Raw genomic sequence first — 16,991 nt, 5'->3', positions numbered from 1 at the left:
AAAGTTGCTCCACTATGAGTAAAAAATGACATCACGCATGCAATTCAGTAGAAATTGCATGGTCGATTGAACAAAATTGGGTATAACAAAAATCCTGACGATGAAATAAAAAGCATAGCAAGACAAGTCCTGAAATATAATTCAAATTATTGAATAAAAAATTGAGAACTAAAGTACCTGACCATAAGATGAATTGAACAATCTCAGCCAAAAAGACAAAATAAAATAATCAAACACTAAACAAAAATAATGGCTGCTATAACTCTCGAAGCTTCTACCCTGAAGGCAATATTTTATACATTTCAATGTACTCATTTTTTTCTAAATGGTTTTCCCAATCCATTCATAGTTCATTCGGGGCCTGGTTTTTTTTAAACCAAATTTCCATTTCTCGATAGTGGTTTTTGTTCACATGCGGCATTTTGAGATTGAGTTTCTGTTTTCTTTTAGTTTTCTCTGATTTTTTAAGAAATGGTTTTCCAAATTCACTCGTAGTCTGTTCTAGGTCTAGTTTTTTGTTTAGTCAATGAAAATTCTTTGAATTGTGCGTCAGGAATTGTCTTGCTACGTTTTTTAGTTCGATTTACCTTATGATCACGTTTTTCGCTTATACATGAGCGAAGATTTTCACGTCTGACTTCTGGCTTACCTCACTCACTGTTTCAACCGAATGGATTTTAATTTCTTTTACACATTCAATTACGGAATAAGGTGAATACTGTCGAAGTGAAAAGATCAAAATCAAAAGAGACGGGATAAACCGATAAAGCCCGGTCATTAGGTCATAGTGCATTAGGTTATCAAAGTTCATTAGATCGATTGCTAGCGGATATTAGTATTAAGCTGAAAACTCTTCAGGTTAGAAGCTGAAGTAATTATAGGTTTAGAATCTAACTGAAACTCCTCTGATTTAGAACAATTTTTGAAACTTAGGAAAAAATTTATCAATCTCTATCTTGTTTTTTTTTGGTTTCAATCTCGATGTGCGTCTAGCGAGTCAACGGCGGCTAGTTTCCGACAATCTGCCTGCTATGTTTTTAATAGCCGCCGTCAGCCTCTCAAAAGGCTATTATTTAGGTGCTCTCCTTTTTTCAATTCGCTTCACCTTGTGATCGCGTTTTTCGTTTTATATGAGTCACGATTTTCACGTTTGACTTCTGACTTACCTCACTCACTGTTTGAACTGAATGGATTTTAAATTCTTTCACACATTCAACTACACAATATGGTGAATACTGTCAACGTCAAAAGACCAAAATCAAAAGAGATGGGATAAAACGATGAAGCCCGGTCATTAAGTCATAGTGCATTAGGTTATCAAAGCTCGCAACGATTCTGTGTTGGCCCCCCAGCTTAGTGAGCCTAAGATTTTTATGACCCCCAGTCGCACGCCCTATTTTTTACATAGTAACGTGCTATATAGCAACTTTTAATTTGTAACTGGGGGTCATAAAAACACGGGGGGGGGGGGGGCAAAACAGAATAGATCCCAAAGTTCATTAGAGCGATTGCTAGATTATATTTTATTATTAAGCATTAATACCCTGCAGTTTAGAAGCTGAAGTAGTAAGTACAGGTTTAGAATCTAACAAACTCAACGCTGAATTAGAACTTAGGAAAAAATGTATCAATCCCTATCTCTTCTTTTTTTCTGTTTCAATCTCGATGTGAATCTAGCGCGTCAAAGGCGGCTATTTTCCGGCAATCTGCCGGCTATGTTTATTCTTGAGCATGAAAAGTTAGCATTTATACTGACAGTAAAAAGTGAATTTGGAGCCGACCTTTGGTATTAATCAGAGGATATCTGTCGCATAATATCGTCCATTTAGGTGATAGCAAGATCATCCGTATAGCGTATAGCAGCACGAAAATTGTCCACTAATTCACGGGAATTGTTTCAAATAATGAACTTTCTCTTCGAAAATAGTTTACATTTGACGTTTAGTAAACATTAATTTTGTGGCTCCTTGTTAACTGAGCTGTAGCAATATTGATGTCTTTATGAGTTATCATGTCAAATTTGAATGGGGGCATGCTGTTCCCGTTTAATGCAAGACGTCAAATTAAGTGATAGCGAATCAGTTTTTTTCGCAAAGATAATTCAATCGATAGACACAAAATTATAAACACAAAATTAGAGTGCATGAATTGTTTTGTTCAGATTGTTGGCTGGAATGCGGTTATCTAAAAACTAATTGAAACTAACATTGCTCAAGGTTGGGCCAACATCAACATTTGTTCTTTGAGTACCATTAAGAATTATCTGAATATTATCCTCCTGGAATGTAACAAGTGCATTCTGGTTATCTCGGATAACGTTGAGGTCGTACACCGGAATAATCGTAACTTTCCTGTGTTGGCTCATGATTAATTGAACTTTTGATTTGTCTCGCAACCAAGCGAGTTGACTGCGCAATCAATCTGAAAAAAAATGATCTGCTGCAACATAGCCAGAACGCACACTGCTTAGCCTAGCAACATTAGATGTTTTTGCATCTTCTAATATTCTCTAGTCCTTATAACAATAACATCTCATTCATATGACAACTCTCGCCCTAACATGCATGCCATGCTCATAAACATCAAAACTTTTTCTCTTCAACAGTGCGCATTACCCTTATTTTAACATCTTCTAAATCCTTTTTGTCCTATTATTTTCAACTACCAATTCGTTTGATTGGCACTATTTTTGGTAATTTCCTGCTGTTGCCGAACATCTCTCTCGCTACCACGGATGCCTATCCACCTCTTCGAACCTGTCCGATCACTTAACACAATTTTGAGAGCAACGTCCACCGCCACTCATCTCCGTCACAGAGGAGTGCGATCACCGGTAACCGCCATTTACTCCTTGTAAACAGAAGGTTACGTGCGACTCAACTGAGTTAAAATTTCATCAAATCCCCTATTGGCTCAAACTGAATCAAATCACTACATCAGCTTCAGCGGCACTGTATCTTTTCATTCGAGCTCAAGATTTTCAGTGCTTTCTGATCTAAATTGTAACTAAGAACGGTCCATTGAAAATGTCATCTCGAAAATCTTACGAATTGATGTACAGCATGGCAATGATAATTAATACTTCACAGATGAACAACAGACTAAATTTCTTCATGGGAAGATGACCTACAGAATGTGAATACTCTGATTAGACTGTAACGAAATTTATACTTAACTAGCACGAATCAGTGCTGGTTACAATTCAATTTTCATGACCCAGTTCTGATGTGCTATGACGCTAAAGTCCGGGTTCTTGCTCAGTGATTTGGAAAATGATTTATACTTGGTGGGCACGTTGTTGGTTTTCTATGACAGTTTTGGACGTTTCGTTGACAATTTCCCCCCAAAAAGTTTGAAGCTCGAAATTTTGATCGCTAACTATCTATGTATGGTAAAGACAGAAGTGTTTAATAGTCAAAGTTTTTAGCAGCAAAAATTTTTGAGTGCGTTTGAGTTTGATTTTTGCTGCAAACCTTTTCGAAAAATTTTTGAGAGTGACTTGTTACTCGTAGTCTAGACAAGTAAAATTATCAGAGCTGATTTCAAGATTCGAAAAATATCTTTTTCAACCACTGTGAATTTAATTACAAAACTATCATAAATACATGAGCTTTATATATCTAAGTCAAAGTTTGATGGATCTTGCTTTCTCTCTTCTATCCATAATTTTTTCGAAAGCGTTGGGACCGAACATCTCATCAACTGGCTTGAGTTGCTGCTCGAACATCATGTTCATGACCGCCTGCAATGTCCTCTCATAAGAGACTTTTTTTTCGGGCAGAAATCTCGGGTCACCTATAATGATGTGTGTTTTGGTTTACTCAATTATAATGAAAAAGGGCAAGTAATATTCACTTGAAAGAGTATCGCTGCGTGCTATTGAAAATATTTGAGATGATTCTTGCTATTAACGTGCTGTTGAATAATTCAATAAAGATATTTCTAAATGTGCGCCTAAATTTTCATATTTGAACATATTTTGTGACAAGAGGCGACCGGCTCATCGAAAATTTCAATGTATATGAATTTTAAATCTCAAAGAAAAAAATAGATGATAATTTCTGGTGAAATATCAATGTAATCCAGGCACAATCGACAAACAATTGAGCAAACCAATAAATTCTAGTCAGCATTTCTTCATCAATGTTTTTTTTTACTAAATGAATTGTCTTAAGCAAAAGTCAAATAATAATTGAGAGCATATTGAGAGCATAGGTTGGAAGCCAGTGAGCTCTGTTCTCAAAGTTGGAAATTCAAAATTTGAAAATTAGATGTCTATAGTCCAGATTATTGCGTTTATTGAGATTATTGCTACTCAATGATATAGTTTTGTTCTTCAATAATTTTTTGAAAGCTGCACTTTTAAATTGATATACCCTAGGTTATGAAAATCGTAAAAGTGGCCATACGCGACCTTGAAGTTTATTTAATCATCCGACAAACGATTATTCCATGAAGCGGTTCATTTAATCGAACAATCTTTTTTAAATAAGTGAAATGATGAAGCGACTCACGTAGGTATTTTCTGACTTCAATTCCGTTGACAATTGGGTCCATCCAGGTGGAAATTCTGACTTTGTGAGGCTTCAGTCCAATGTTGTCTGGCACATAGATGTAGAAGCATGCGTCTAAGGCGTCACTTACGGAGAACTTCATGAAGCACGAGTAGGGCTCATAGGGCGCATCTTCGGCAGCTAGTCAAAACGAACAAATCAAGATTAAACCCATACAGTTTCTGAGATAACTAAACGGTAAGTGAAATTGTTAGCCTGTTTCAAATACAACTATTAAATGTTTAGTCATCTAGTTCAATGGTGGAGCGGGTCTCTCCGTTTGCATCCCCGCAGCGTTGTGATCAAATAACGTTACCCTCCCCCTTACCGTGTACTTTTTTTGGGGGGGGGGGGTTCTAATGGGAAAGAACCGATCGAGCTACTTATCCAATTTACAAATGCTATGAATGACGTTGATGAAGGAATTTGAAAAGATTGCGCCATAACTTACTCAGGGAGTTGCTGAAATGGGACAGAACCTAGTTATCAGTTAGTAGTTCTTTAAGAGTTTGAGAAACGGCTTAAAAATACTTCGGATGAAGATTCAACTTTGCACGATTCTTGACGAATAATTTGCTATCCAGTGCGTTTGAACAGGATTTAAAACACTCACGTGCGCGTTTTAAAATGTCGAAAGTTTTCAGTGCCAGAAGTTCCTACTTAGCCAGAAGTTGTCTTTCGTCAGTTCTTGGGCGTTTCGTGTTTTAAGCATTTAATGAAACTTTTCAAGCAAGCTTGCGTGAGTCCGCTAAAGTCACTTCAAAATTGTTAGAATTTCGATCAAACTATAGTCTTAAACTTAGTGAGAATTAGAAAGAAAGTTTGACTTACCAGATTAGAAAGACAAGCAATTTGATTTTGATCAAAGAAATTATATAAATGAATCGTCAAGAAATGGTGCTGAGAATCAATATTCGGTTCAAATTGGTGAATCTAGATAACTATTATTAGAGTTAGATTAACTGATGTAAAATCTTCCCAGCACGTATTAAATGATGATGATATCTCCGGAAGTGTGAATGAATTCTTAGAAAAGTGCAAATGCATTCCATTTATGGTTCCCTTTGCGACTGATTTGCAGAAGCAAACCATATTGGGTAACCCTTGCGACCCCCACTATAAATCACGGTGCTAAGATTAGTTTTGTATCTTGACTTTTTCACACTGATAATGGGTATATATACAGCTGATTTTTGAGTCCTTTTTCATCCCCAAATTCAAATCACCATCTTGATCTAATAATCAGATCTCTCCTGTAAATCTCTAAATTCTACTGTAAAATATCATTTTGTTATTCTCTCATTTTTTGAGAAATTAATTCTTTTACTTAGTTAAAAACGCTTTTTATTCCGCTTGCGAAAGTCCATAACCCAACAAAAATTTATGGCTTATCGCAAACTACTATGCCGTTCTCGACGGTTTCCTGCGCTTTTTCACCCCTATTCATTTAACCCCCTATCATTTGACACCGATTTATTCACCCCTCTATCATTTCATCCCGATTTTAATCTTTTTTAAAATAAAAGTAGGACTATTGAATTACTATAATCACTTGGCCATGACTCAGCGGCCCGTGGGACTCACCGTCTACACGAATACCACATTTTTTCAGCGATTTCATCAGTGTTACGAAACCTATACTTAGTTTGCAAATGTGAACTTTTTGAGAAATCGATATAAATATCTGCGACGGAAAAAGTTTTAACAGTAGTTGAAGTGGGGGCTAATAAGTTCGAAGTATTCTTACGTTGGTGTGCTTCCAAGACTGCTCTCTGTATCTCTTGGCTGCAAGGATATTTACCCAATCTGTTCAGGGCCATTTCCAGCTGGGGTGGCCTCACTATATCTTTGCGCATCCCCACTACGCGCCGTAAGGACAATTCGTATTCTGAAAAGATAGCAGGAAGGTTTGAAGACATTTTTTTTTACCCTGAAAAAAAATAAAGGCGCGCATGATTTTGTGCATGGCGCTGAACGTTCACTCATATATATATTTTGTGGTTAGATGACAATGTACCCAATGTCAAAATACTCAATGTCATTATACTTATTTGATTCCTTTTGAATTTTTAGTTCAACAAGAAGACCCGGTAATGTGCATTTGCACATAATGTTCCGACCCGGCTCATCCACATTCTTGACTTAATTGGCTACCAAATGAAGAACATATAGAAAATTTCAAATATATATATATATATATATATATATATATATATATATATATATATATATATATATATATATATATATATCGTTGAACAAATCAATAATGGAATAAAATAATGCCAACTTAGAGTGCCGATGCAACTTGCTGATAGTCCTACAAGAAACGACAATAATAAAAATCAAACAACAAACCTTGATTACGACCAAAACTCGATGTCTATTTTTTTAATGATAAAAGTAAAATCAAACTTGCATCAAATAAAACCCTAGCAAAAAAAATCATCCTAACCTATTAGAAAAGATATGGGGCCTGTCTCAATGCGACTGGGTAACAGGTCGACAATAAAGAGTAAAAAGTGGCGAAGTTCAAAAATACAAATTTTGGAAAAGAATTAATTTCAAAGCGATTGAAATCATAGTTATATGTTAACTGAAATCAATTAAATGTTTATATATATATATATATATATATATATATATATATATATATATATAATCTCCATTGGAAACGATTTTGACCTATCATAATCCAATTTACGTCAATGAAAAACAAAAAAAAGGACAAAGACAGCAAAATTGAAAAGTCACTATGATCTTTAAAATTGTTCAAATGCGCATTTTTTGAAAGCCAATGTGACCTATCATTAATTTCAAAAATTAAAGAAATCAGCGATCCTATAAAATGTACAAATAGGTTAAAAAATTACAAATACTTTCAAATCTCGTAGTAACAAAGCCGAGAATCAAATGTTTGAAACTAAAACCGTTGCAACGATGTGACCTATCAAAGCCAATGTGACCTATCATTAATTTCAAAAATTAAAAAGAAATCAACGATCCTATAAAATGTACAAATAGGTTAAAAAATTACAAATAATTTCAAATCTCGTAGTAACAAAGCCGAGAATCAAATGTTTGAAACTAAAACCGTTGCAACAATTAAATTAAAGTTCACTGAAATCTTTTTCTGCAGAGACCAGGCTACAATTTGACCGAACAGCGATTTTAGAGAATGGCGGAACTGAAAAATCCAGATAGGTTTTTGAAAACAAAGTTTCAAAAGTCTTAACAGACAAGATTTCTCATGCAACACCTCAGGAAGCCAATGGTGACTGTTTATATTCAAAATAAGTTGCAAGACTACAAAACAAAGACAGCAAATACAGGAAAAACCAAAACTTCATAAACAATATTACATCACATTGTTGAAGGCACTGTGAATAATTATAGAATGATATCTGCAAGAACTGTAAATCATTTATTGCTTCTCATCCATCTGAAAGTCAAAGGGTCTTCCTTATATAACGACTATTTTGAAATAACAACAAAAAGAAATAAAAAATTGAACTGCATCGAAAATTCTTATGATAAAATAAATGTTTTAAAAATATATATATATATATATATATATATATATTTTAATAAATGATAAAAAGCCATTAGTCAAAACATATTGGCAACAGAGAGAGCAATTTTTGAATCATTAAAAATAGTCTAAACTTCTTATTAACGAGATTGAGTTAAAAGATGACAAAGATGAGAGCAAAAAAGGACAGTTGAAAAAATCTTTTGTTTTTCTTAAATTCTTTTGAAAATCAGTAAAACAATTAGCTAAAAACTGAAAAATACGTGTTGGAGTATAAAATGAGACTTATCATTATCAGTTATATGTTGTTGCTAGTTTTTTTTTCAACGCTAAACATTCTTCCAATACTGCATATGATCTGCACCTGTCAAAAAATTGACAATTTGACAAAGAAACAAAATGAACCTTTAAAATGGGCAAATATAACTAAAAAGCAAATGTATTTTTTGAAAACGGGTAGTATCGAAACCAAGAAACCATTAGTTAGACATAAAGTTTTTACAATTAGCAATTCAAAACTCACAGGAAATGTGCTTTGCCCTTCTTTTCTCATTCTACGCCATAAGTTGAGAGAACTACGATAAAATACTGACAAAGTTCAATATTTCACCGACATTTTCTTAAAACAAATAAATTTAAAGTCACAGAAGACATTAGATTATAACTGAAACCTTTGTCTAGGCTTAGTTTCAGCTTTTAAGGAAGCCAATTGGATTCTGATTGGGGAGACTTAGTCATTGAACTACAGAAATATAACAAATAAAAGCAAATTATAAGAGGCTGATAAAATTTTACAAAAACGTTTGCTTAAAGCCATAAAAATCATGAGCTCCACTCTGAAGCCATAATATGCTCATTTTTAACTAAATATTATCTGTCAATAATTGAGCAATGATTTGAAATGCTTGTCAGTAAAAACTACAATTGCCGAAAACTTTTGAAAAATAGGCCTTGCCCAAATAAAACAAAAAAAAATTTACTGTAAAGATCCAAGTTGGAATAAAGATCAGCTCTGATTTTGCTGCGCGTCCAAAAAACACTTACTCGTTCAGAAGGCTGCAAAACACATCAGTTTTTAAACAAAATTATTCTGTATATCAAAAATGAATAATTCTTTCAAAATAATTATCGAGTTTTTTTGGCAAAAAAAAACTATATTTCCAGAAGCTCTTGAAGACAGCAAGCTGAACTAGCTGCAAGTACAACTAGCTCTTTTTATGAGCTTACAAGGAATATTTATGCAGTTTTTAGGTGTCTACGTCCAGCAAGTTTAAAGAATGTGTTCTGAATTTTGAAAAAGTTAGCATAAAGTAAAGCCAAAAAACTCTGATCGAACTTTTCAATAACCCTCCTCTATCTTTGAGGATTATACAAATAACACTACCATTAACAATTTTAACTAATTTTAGCAAAATTGGCAAAATTTTATTCAAAAAATACGGAAAATGTGAATAAAAACAACGGAATTCCGTCTACTGTTCACAAAACTTAAATTCTCGATAACTCCCTTTATAAAACGAAATTCAAAAAAATCTTTTTAATTCCATATTCTACGCTGAACGGGCTTTCTAATGATACGACTCACAATTCCCTACGATTATTATATCGATCGGCCAAATTTAACTAAACAAAAAAACCATTCGAGTATATAGATCCTCCCCCAATAAAGTGGGTCGGAACAATAATTCGATTACGAATACGCCGTCAGTATTACAAGGATGTTTATTAATAGCCGCCCTCATCTTCTCAGCCAGCTATTATTGTGCTCGTATTTTTTTTTTACTTCGTCAAACTTTTTTTCGCTTTACCATTTTGCCGCTTTTTCGACATTTTGCGTGAAATCTTTTTGACTTCTCTAGGCTAGTTTCTCTCTTCTCTCATTCTGCTAAAAGTGAATTTGAACATCAGTTGCTAAGCAAAGCAATTCAAAATGAACAGAGTCGGTATAAAAAATTGAAGTCAGAAATAGAAACGGGATAAACCCATAAAGCCCAATTTTAGATGCCCGCTATTTGAACGTCGTTCCTATAAGTCTTAGTTACCACCTCTAATGCTTATTGGTGTTGATAGTAGCCCCTGTAGCCGCTCGCTAAGAAACAGAAGTATGTTCAACTACGAAATGCCATCAAAATAAATCGGACTTAAAAAATATTTTTGTACAAAAATCTTTTTTTTTTCAATATATTCTATTCGTTCAATCCCAATCATGCTTATTGGAATCAACGGCGGCTATTTTCCGGCAATCTGCCGGGTATGTTTTATACTTAAGCGGACAATTAAATCCCATGTTCGGTTGTGAAAGGTTCGATGTCAGGGCAAAATGCCCAAAGCTAGTATACCGAATGTGACAAAATACCCAAAATATACATAATATTTTATCCTGAAGCTGAAATCACCAGTATGATTGTTTAGCATAGTATATAGCTAGTGAATTTGGCCAAGCCTCGCAGGCCATGGCCATGCCTCAGCGGCCCGTGGGACTTGATATAAGACAACCGAACTTCAGACTAAATTATTCGCTTGATTATGATAAAGCATATTTGAAAACCTAGTGCTACGTATTCAAAATCGGATTATTGAACAAAAAAGCATCAACGGAAATAAATTAGGTGTAACAGTTTTCTGTTGTTCATTCATTTAATTCAAAACGTTTTTTGAACTAAAAAGCCATAGTTCAGTCGGATTGGCTCAGTTAAAAGCCAAGTACTCAATAAATTTCCTGGCATTCATTGCTCTGATGGTTGGAACAGAAATTGACTCAAAGTATCAAACAGGACCTTTGTCATTGTTATGAAATCGATGTGGTGGTACCTTTTCTCTGGTCCATGTATGCTGTGAGTTGTTTCATACTTGGGTTGACCTGGAACTGTTGCTGGTCCACCTGGAAGAACTTCTGGATCTTCCTCATGAGAATGAAGTAGTGCTTGTAGAAAGTGGAGAAGTTACCGAAAGAAATGGTTGCCTGGAACAGAGCAAAAACAGTGAAATTTCACAATGGTAGTTGGGAAAACAAAAATCTTCGACTAGGAAAAATTTTTTGTTCCCCTTGATAAAAAACAGTTAATATGTGTCATTATATCGTGATCATCAACTCAAGTCTGCAAGATTAGGTTATTAACCCAGTGCCCGGGCCGAGGTTTCACTCATAATCCGCCTTTAATTAGCGGGGACTAGGGTGTAATGCGTATTCCACTCCTATTTATAGGGGAGAGAATGTAAGAGTGTAATTTCAAAAATTTACACTGTTTAGACTTTTTTCTCCACTCTTTTTACACTCTATGCAAAAAGTTTAATTTCGGATGAACTGATAAAAAGTTACACTCTTACACATTTACCAATATAGCCAAATTGAAACATCTGGTACTAGTGTCATTTGGTGCAATGGTTAACGCAGACAATGAAAGTAACATTTTGGACAGGGCGAAGATGGGGGGATCAATCCTCATTACCTCATTCCAGCTTTATTTTTTAAAATTATACTCTTATAATTACACTCTTCCACCTTTAATTAAGCGGAGAAATAGGGGTGTAATTTTTTTTATTTATACACCCTTTAAACTCTTTTCCCCGTTATTTTTAGGGAAAATTTTCGGCCCGGGTGGTGCCCGAAATTAAAACTTGTATGAATCTTGCAAACTGATTCAAACTTGCAACTTTCTTACAAGAATCTTGCAAGATATCAATCTTGAAAAAAGGCTTCTATTCTAATAAAATTAACGTTTGAAACAACTTAACTCGTTTCGATCAGATTTTAGCATGCTCACCTGCTTTTTTGCTATCCCCAAATCAATTCTCAGCAACACGCCTCTGAACCACCTAAAATAAATTCTGGGATTAGAAACCGCCTCATCGTTTTTATGGCTACTCCTGAGTTTGGCTGCATAGTGAATGTTTTAAAGTGATTAAAAATCAGTGCTGCTTTGGAAAGTCAGTCTTACCCCTGTAATGTTTTAGTTGCTTTTGTAAGCACTTTGCGGCTTATTTTGTCCGTGTGGAAAGCTCTGAAACAAAGCACCAGTTTAGAGTAAATTCAAAGGCGAGACATGGAACATAGAGATAGTAAATTACTTTTGTATGAGTCCAGTAGCTGCAATCTGCCGCAGTCTGTCTTGATCAATCTTCCGCTGTCGAGCTATTCTAAAAAAAAACAAAAAAAGACAATAAATCAACTCATTTTATAATTTTTGCTATACTTCAAATTTTCCCCCCTCAAAGGTAATTTAACTGTCTTTCATACTAAATTTCACTCACTGCCGCCAGTTTGAATCTATCCTGCTGCCGCCACCCCAACTTAGTTGGCACATAACTTTTACGCTCTCTAAGCGGGCGCGTTGTTTTGCGTAGTAATATGCTATATAACCCGGGTCATAGAATCACGTGGTGGGGGTGACGGAATAGCTACAAATATTTAGCTTCATTGGCTTGTGCTAACTTGATGATCTGTCCACCACATGTGAGAGTAATACTAAAGTGGCGCATCAGGCACACCCCATATCAGACAATTTTCTATTAATTTGACAAACTCCAGGCACAGTCTGCTCTCACCATCTCTGCTTAAACTTTTTTGCTGACTGACCTTGCATTTTCGATGCGTCGTTGTTTCTCGAGCTCCTTAGTCTTCTGTTTGACCTCACTGTCCATCTTCCTACCAAACTCATTAGCCTCACTTCTGATGTCACTCTTCATCTCCTCCAGCTTACGTTTCAACTCACGATTCGCTCTAACAAGGAAAGAAAAATTTTGACACCATAGTATTGTATTTTGTCAAATATATAGTTTAATCTGAATAGTGTTTAAATCAATAAAATGGCACTTCAAATCAATAGTTAGCATCACTAAATACTCAGTTACATAGAAAAGTATATGAGGTAATTTTTACAGAAATTTGCAAAATCGGCAATGAGGTAACTTATGATCCCTCCTCGATGATCCACTTGAAAAAAATCATTACTACCGTAATTAACTAAATTTATTTTGAACTTTGATATTCGAACATGTTGATCTTTCTTTTTCTAGTCACTTATTAGTCTCGAACTGATCAGCTCACCTCATAGCGTCCTCTTGGCTGGACATCTCTGCTATGGCCACTGAAGATCGCCTCCGGGCTCCTGTTCCGTTCATGCTTCCCTCCGAAGTCTTCCTCTCACTTGATTGGCTGAAATCAATTACGTTCATTTCAAACACATTACCTGTTTTAAGTCGGTCGTTACCGTCCTACATTGCTAATTTTGTGTGCTGCATCGCTCAACTGTTAAAACTACCAGAACAACTTTAAGTTTAATTTATTTTGCTAAGTTTATATTTGTATTGCTCAAAGCCAGAAATTGAGATAACAGTCTTAATATCATTTGTGGAAAAAGATTGCGAGATTTTTGTGTGGATAAAAAACAAGAACTGTTTTTAACAGCAGCAGTATGAGTTTTCTATTGATGATTATCATAATTTTCAGGGCTCGTTTCTTGTGTTCTAATTCACAATGGCTTTTTTGTGTGAAGGGCTGGAGGTCACATTTAAATTTCATTAAACTCTTACCTTTGCATGCTAAAATTAAATAACGTAAAACTTGCAACGTAAAGTAGTAAAATTACAATTAGTGACAACAGGTAACTTAAACCAAAGTAGGAAAGCCAACAAAAAGTGGACGAACAACATAAAGTAAACAGGAGTGCAATAAAAGTGGGCCAACTGATGAAAACAACAACAACATATATCAACTGTTACCCTAATTCTTCCGAATCACTCGAGAGCAGAGCAATCTCCTCGACAAAATCATCAGCTCTGTAAAACACAATTATCAGGTATGAAGAATTAAATTTTAAAAAAAAACAATTGAACAACTGTAAGTTTAAGTTAAAAGAATGCTTAAATTTAGAGGTTCGACAAGCTATTTTTCTGGTTTCTTTGGTTTTTAAATTAGTAATTATCTGGAAACGACAAATCACGTGGTCTTGATGCTTCCATAGAAATAACAGACTTTTTAAAAATGATGGCGCAAGAAGTTATTGCCTACAAAATCAGAATATGTGGTTTGCGGTAAGGATTGTAATCTCTATATTAATTTTAACAGTATTTATAGAGGTAACTTCAAACATGAAGATGATTGTATCTTAATCTTTATGAAGAGCAGCTGAGCTCATCCCTTTTTATTGCAGCACATTCATTGTGACAACTAACGCGAGGGATCAGCCTAGCTTACTTTTCTTCACATCAATTGAAATTGGCTCAATAATACAATCTTTTTCGAATTGTTTCTCAATTAGCTTTGCGGAGCTCTTCACCGAGTGCGTTGATTGCAAAGCGGGTGCATTTTTCCTGCTATATTCAAAAGGGGGTCTACACTATTTGCATATATCGCTAAAAATGCAACAAATTGGAAGGAACTTCTGAAGTGCTTCGCTTCCTCTTTTTTCGTTATTCATTAGTTCCGTTGAAAAATATAGTATAGATAAAAAAAATAGTTTACTTGGTGTTGGCAGCACTTATGTTGGAGGGGCGTCTGTAGTGGTGGTACTGTTTGGTCTTGGAGAAAGGAGAAGTCTGCTCTGATCTCTCTGCCCTGATCAGTCTGTACTTCTTCAGAGGGTTCTCGTTCGGATCCGACTCTGAAAAACAATAAAAATCAGTTTGAAGAGCATGTCCAGGATCTTTAGGCAGGAAAAGTTAATAATCAGTTCATTAGAAAACGGTTGATAACGTTATTCAACTCGCTTACTATCCACAAAATTTCTCAAAATTTGAGACAGTTCCCAGGTCGAAGTGTGAGCAGACCTAAACGGATAGTTTTGTGAGAAATTTGCCCTAATGTTTGAATAATGTTGCTCATAAGTGCGCTCATCTTTAGCTAATCAGAATAAATTAAGCCAATCCAAGATAATTGAAAAATAACCAAATTGAAATATTAAAAGAATTTCTAACTGGCAGGCTAGTGGGCTCGTGTTGCGGTTCTGCCGCGTAATCTTGTTCGAAATTTCCGCTTTCAAAAGCAGTAAAGTAAACGGATTAAAAATTCGGCAAGCTAACTAATAATGTGCGATTTAACCAAAAAAATTCCAGGTTGCAGACATGTTGATAAATTAGATCTTCTGCTTCCAAAATAAAAAAAGCGTAATTAATGCAGTTTTTATTCAGCTTTGTTACTTTGAAACTAGTCTGAAACCTAAGTTTAACAAATTAGTGGCTTGCCAAGTGTGTTGTTATTTGTTATCTACATTGTAAAGTTTTAGAGATGAAGAGGTTGATGAAGGGGTTATTGAATCTCGATTATTTTTAGTCGCAGATTGTCTCAAGGTTTGATGAGATTTTGCATCACCTGATGACTTAGAATGGAATTGAAAATCTCTGTTAATGATAGTGGAGTCGCATCAAAATTTCTTTAAAGTCAAATGCATCTTTAGAAAACTGTTGCCCGGGTTGAGCTCATAAATCAAAAAGTTTTAGAACTATATAAGTACTATAACTTTTTGACTAAATTTCCTGTAATGTCGTCTATTAAAAGTTGTAATCCTAGAACTTTCATAAAATGAAAAGTTCCAATTAATTTTTTTTCTTACGAAAGTATGAAGAAAGTAAAAAATCAACGCCAATAAAGTGTTTAAAAAATAGTAAGAGACAAAATGAAATTATCACTTTTCATTAATCCCGTATTTATAGAAAATTTTTAGTCGTAGAATTTTATGCAAGAAACATTTTGTGACAACCTGAAACTGAGAGATCACATTCCGAGAATGTTCACATGTTTTAGAAATTACATATGCTACTTTCAGCTGAAATCTGAGTCTCAAGTCTTAGTCATAAAACTTGCAGCTTTCATCTGTGACATTTAGGATCCATAAGAGGAAATTTGTAGAATATCAACTTCTGGTGTACCCGGTAGAGTTATTTATATTTTGCTGTAAATACAGTTTTCAGTGTAAAACTGCAATGGTGTTAGTAACATTAGGCTTTCTTCTAAGTATTTTTTTCAGCATCAAAAGATTATTCGTTCGTGGATAGTTTCAGGAATATTGTTTGAGCCTGAGCTGTTTCAAAATACAGTTTTTGGGTAATATAATCAGTGTCAAAAGCACAAAATTCAAAATAATTACTTCTACAGTAGGTTTATCTAATTCAATAATTAATGGCAAAATTGGAAGACCTTAGCTGATTTCTTAAATATTTCAGCAAAGACTCAATCTTGTGTTCAATTAGGCGTTTTGCAATCGGCGGACATGGAAAAATTGAGTTTCTCTCTTGTTCTCAGAAAATATTTATTTTGAAGAAAAAGATACGAACTGATCACCTAGAGTTACTTTTGGGATTGCTGTAACCTAACTATACTGAAACCAAATTGATGAAATGAGGCTATGTCAACGTGAATGAAAATTCAAAAATGCGATATCCAAATTGCATCGGATTGAAATATACAAATAATTCGTTTAAGAGCAAATTGTTTTAGAAAAACTATTTTTTCTGATGGTTTTCTGTTTTTTTTTGCTTTAATCTTGATAAAAAACTCTTCGAAAGCATAAATTCTTTCGCTCTTTGTTTACAAACATTGCATTGCAATTAGCTATTTTGTGATTAGTCCCATCATTATCTAAAAAAAACTGGCAATCGGTCCATTTGTCAACAAAAACAAATAGTTTATGGGAGCCATTATAAAATTTTGCACTTCATTGGAATAACACTTTTGTTCGAAAATGGTAGTCCCAAGATTTAGTCAGTTTAAACAAACCGCTCTGTTAAATCAGCTTCCGCTGAGAATTCATACTACTAATCAACCACAATTTTAAAAACTGTTTTGTGTCAATGCTGGAAGACATTTGATTCAAACCATCCAGCTTTAAGTTATTTTAGAGAAAGAATCTGTTATCAACTCTGGAAATTTGCAAAAAAAGAGAGGGAAGAATGGCAGATTTGCAATGTGC

The 16,991-nt window shown here is 34.6% G+C and overlaps 3 protein-coding genes across 5 annotated transcripts in view; 1 reads left to right on the top strand and 2 right to left on the bottom strand.

The window, feature by feature from the left end:
- The window catches only part of LOC142336170 (ERO1-like protein beta), a 459,014-nt gene that overhangs the window by 334,568 nt on the left and 107,455 nt on the right, over positions 1-16,991 (top strand). The gene's annotated exons all lie outside the window — the stretch shown is intronic.
- The window catches only part of LOC142346837 (uncharacterized), a 236,672-nt gene that overhangs the window by 186,527 nt on the left and 33,154 nt on the right, over positions 1-16,991 (bottom strand). The window lies entirely within an intron of this gene.
- Positions 3,560-16,991, bottom strand: part of LOC142336149 (uncharacterized) — a 29,809-nt gene continuing 16,377 nt past the window's right edge. For 2 of the 3 annotated variants that reach the window (XM_075384749.1, XM_075384767.1), the window contains exons 7-17: positions 14,549-14,687; positions 13,807-13,863; positions 13,133-13,240; positions 12,662-12,805; positions 12,154-12,222; positions 12,024-12,086; positions 11,850-11,901; positions 10,897-11,047; positions 6,301-6,441; positions 4,515-4,694; positions 3,560-3,795 (exon numbers count right to left, since the gene is read on the bottom strand). In XM_075384749.1, coding sequence (XP_075240864.1) covers positions 3,626-3,795; positions 4,515-4,694; positions 6,301-6,441; positions 10,897-11,047; positions 11,850-11,901; positions 12,024-12,086; positions 12,154-12,222; positions 12,662-12,805; positions 13,133-13,240; positions 13,807-13,863; positions 14,549-14,687 — 1,274 coding nt within the window. In that variant the 3' untranslated portion in view covers positions 3,560-3,625. The remainder of the gene's footprint in view (positions 3,796-4,514; positions 4,695-6,300; positions 6,442-10,896; positions 11,048-11,849; positions 11,902-12,023; positions 12,087-12,153; positions 12,223-12,661; positions 12,806-13,132; positions 13,241-13,806; positions 13,864-14,548; positions 14,688-16,991) is intronic. The other variant, XM_075384757.1, reaches the window with a different exon arrangement.

This window comes from Convolutriloba macropyga, chromosome 1, assembly GCF_964194025.1.
Source record: "Convolutriloba macropyga chromosome 1, txConMacr16.3, whole genome shotgun sequence".
In the NCBI taxonomy this organism is placed as follows: Eukaryota; Metazoa; Xenacoelomorpha; order Acoela; family Convolutidae; genus Convolutriloba; species Convolutriloba macropyga.
The sequence above is the reverse complement of the archived record's forward strand: the minus strand, read 5'-3'. Positions and strand labels throughout refer to the sequence as shown.